Source organism: Triticum dicoccoides, chromosome 6A (genome assembly GCF_002162155.2).
Source record: "Triticum dicoccoides isolate Atlit2015 ecotype Zavitan chromosome 6A, WEW_v2.0, whole genome shotgun sequence".
Classification (NCBI taxonomy): domain Eukaryota; kingdom Viridiplantae; phylum Streptophyta; class Magnoliopsida; order Poales; family Poaceae; genus Triticum; species Triticum dicoccoides.
The window spans coordinates 611,375,342-611,378,372 of NC_041390.1; the positions used below are offsets into that span (position 1 = coordinate 611,375,342).

At 46.8% G+C, this 3,031-nt stretch overlaps 1 protein-coding gene across 1 annotated transcript in view; it reads right to left on the bottom strand.

Moving 5' to 3' along the window:
- The window catches only part of LOC119314610, a 4,487-nt gene extending 3,264 nt beyond the window's left edge, over positions 1-1,223 (bottom strand). The window contains exon 1 of the mRNA XM_037589330.1: positions 782-1,223. Coding sequence (XP_037445227.1) covers positions 782-1,191 — 410 coding nt within the window. The 5' untranslated portion in view covers positions 1,192-1,223. The remainder of the gene's footprint in view (positions 1-781) is intronic.
- Between the last annotated feature and the right edge of the window lie 1,808 nt (positions 1,224-3,031).

Genomic DNA, 3,031 nt, shown 5'->3' on the forward strand with positions numbered 1-3,031 from the left:
GCCCCGGCCGAGGGGCAGCCTTCCGCCACGCGCCAAGGACGATGTGCATCGCCGGGCTCGCCGACCTCATCCAAGTCCCGCCGGCGCTCGTGGCCGCCGCTCGCAGGGGAGGAGCACGAATCCGAGGTACAGAGAGGGGGGCGACTTGATTCTTGCCAGATCTGGGTGAGGGCTGGTTAACGGCGGTGAATTTCGTGGAGCTCAGAGGCAATGGTGATGGGCGGCGGCGGCGGCGCTCCTGCATGTTGCTGGCTCGAGGGAAGAGAGAGAGATCAAGGTGAAATGCTGACAAGTGGGCCCCATGTCCAGTAAAACGGTTCAACTTAACAGTGTTAGAAATTGGTGCCACATCAGCCTGACTAGCGGACCCCATCTGTCATAAACGTGCTCAGCCGAGGCAAATCCGCCGATCAGTGTTATTTGCAAAAAAATTACGATAGACATGGTGTTTTTTGCAAAAAGAATGTATTGTAGTGTTTTTCGCAAACCTAGCCTTCAAACTGGTGGTTTTGTGCAATTTACTCGTATGAGTGAGTCTGCAGGAGTAATTGTTACCAACTGCTAACATTGGCATATTATTTAACAAAGCTAGGAAGTAGCAATTGTCAGTGGGTTGAAGCTTCATCATGTGGTCAGCACAATAGTAAAACCAATCTGCCCAAAAATCACACAACGAAGCAGAATTTCAGCATCCATGAACCAAATCCAAGGCATTCAGCACATCGCGAAGATCAAGTTATGGAATTGATTGCGTTGCGGGGGTGGAGATATAGAGAGATACCTTTTCTCGAAGCACGGAGGGGGGGTGGGCTTGGGGTCGCCGGCATCCGGGACTCGGCGGTTGCGGAGCACGTAGGCGGTGCGAGGCGAGTCAGGGGAGTCCTCGCGCTTGGCGCGGCGTGGTGGAGGAGCCATGGTGATTTCCTCCGTGCCCCCATCGCCGCAAAGGGGTGAGGATGATCGCTCGTCGCGGCGTGCTGGACGAGGCTCCGCAGTCACACCCTCCGAGTCCAGGGGGTGGGGTGGTCGCCCGACCCTCGCAGACTCGCGCTTGCGCAGAGGAACATGACCCTCGGCGCGCTTGGCCCGGCGTGCCGGAGGCTCCGCCACCTTCGCCTCCGGCCTGGACCGCTCAGGGCGCTTGGATCTCCGGGACTCGCTGGTGGCGCGCTTGTCATGGAGGTCAGTCATCTCGGCGGCGACTCCGGTCGGTGGGACAGGATTGGGGGCCCGAGGTGGACACGGCCTCCTTTGCCATCCAAAGGCCTTAAGCCCAAACAAATAGCCCACAGAAGGCAAATCAATATTTATACACATCTGTGTTGCTCAAAGGATTTGCCAGCGCTCGAGACAACACAATTTGCCATAAAAATATTCGATTTGCCATACTTAAAAACCCGACAATATAATTTTACCATTTTTGAAATTTATACATATTTGTTCTCAATAAATGTACATACCTTTTCACTCTATGGAAAAATTGTACTCCCCCCATTCCCTTATACAAGGCCACTATGAAAAATACATTTTGCATCTATACAATGCCACTTACATTAATGATGTTTTCTCATACTAAGACCTCTTCCAATGCAAAGGTGCTAAGATGAGGTGCTAAGTGCATTAAATACCTTAGCAACTCAACTCCCCAATGCGTAGGTGCTTAACTTGTTGTTGCGAAGCACACTTTATTTAATGAGTTAGCACCTAAAGTCTTTCATGCATTGGTCAAATTGTTTCATTCATGTGGTTTGCCTAGATTCTCGCGCTTGTCATTGGTTCTTCTTAGGGTCATCAAAATGCTCTCTCCCCTCCTTAAATGTTGTGCCATGTCATTTTTTCGCTTATGTGGCATGCTTAGCATCTATCCACCGTGGAGCACTGGGAAGGGCCTAACAACTTGGTTAATACTTGCATGCATGTAGTCATAATGACTCTGTGCTACTTCATTCTTATTCCTTCCTTGCATGCATGCGGATGTACTAGTGATCTCGGTTAACAAAAGAAAAGTTGGCTTGCAAATCAGTCGTTAAATTTTATCTTGGTACTTGTAATCTGAGTTTGTGACCTTGTATAAGGGAATGAAGGGAATACATATTTTTTAGAAGGCGACGCACTCAACTTTATATTAATAAAAGCCCTAGTAGAGTAAGGTAACAACGTTAAAAGTCTTACGGTAACCAACTTGAAGAAAGAAAAAATAAGTGCTACTTTGGCATTTCCATGGATAACTCTTCGCTAGGGTTAGCTCCTAGAGATAGTAGGGAGATCCCCCAGCCGCTGCCAGACTGCCGGGTAACTTCGGTAGAGGTCTGCTTCCCTTTTCGCACGAGGTGCTCCACCTCGGGATGGACATGTTGCGGCCTTGTTTGTCTGATTCACGCAATTGTGTTACAACATGCTCACGGATCCTGCAATGGGATCGAAAGGAAGATCAAAACCAATAGGAGTTTGTGGTGGAGATGATGCCCTGGAGGATGTAAATCACACCCCATGGGATGTGGATCACAAGCCCTAGGCGAACCACACGATAAAACCAATCTGAGTTGAATCCGCCAGGAGGAAGCTCTACATGTGCAACAATGCGGAGGATAGCAATGTGTCAAATGAGTACATGGAAGAGAATTATCCACTAAATGAGGATGACTTAAACCTTTCAAAGGAAGAGCTAGAAGAGTTAAACTATACTCCCTCCGTTTTTTTAGTTTGCATATAAAATTTGGTCAAAGTCAAACTTTGTTGACTTTGACTTAGTTTATAGAAAAAAATATCAATATTCACAATATGAAATCAATATTATTAGATGCATTACAAAATTAATTTTCATACCGTATAGCTTTAGTATTGTAGATGTTGATATTTTTTTCTATAAAGTTAGTCAAACTTTACAAAGTTTGACTTTGATCAAATTTTATATGCAAACTAAAAAGAAGTGGAGGGAGTGCGTTTAGGACTTCCAACGCAGAGATTGACATGGATAATCCGGTGTTTACGGTTGGCTTAGTTTTCAGTTATATGAAAGAGGTGAGAAGGG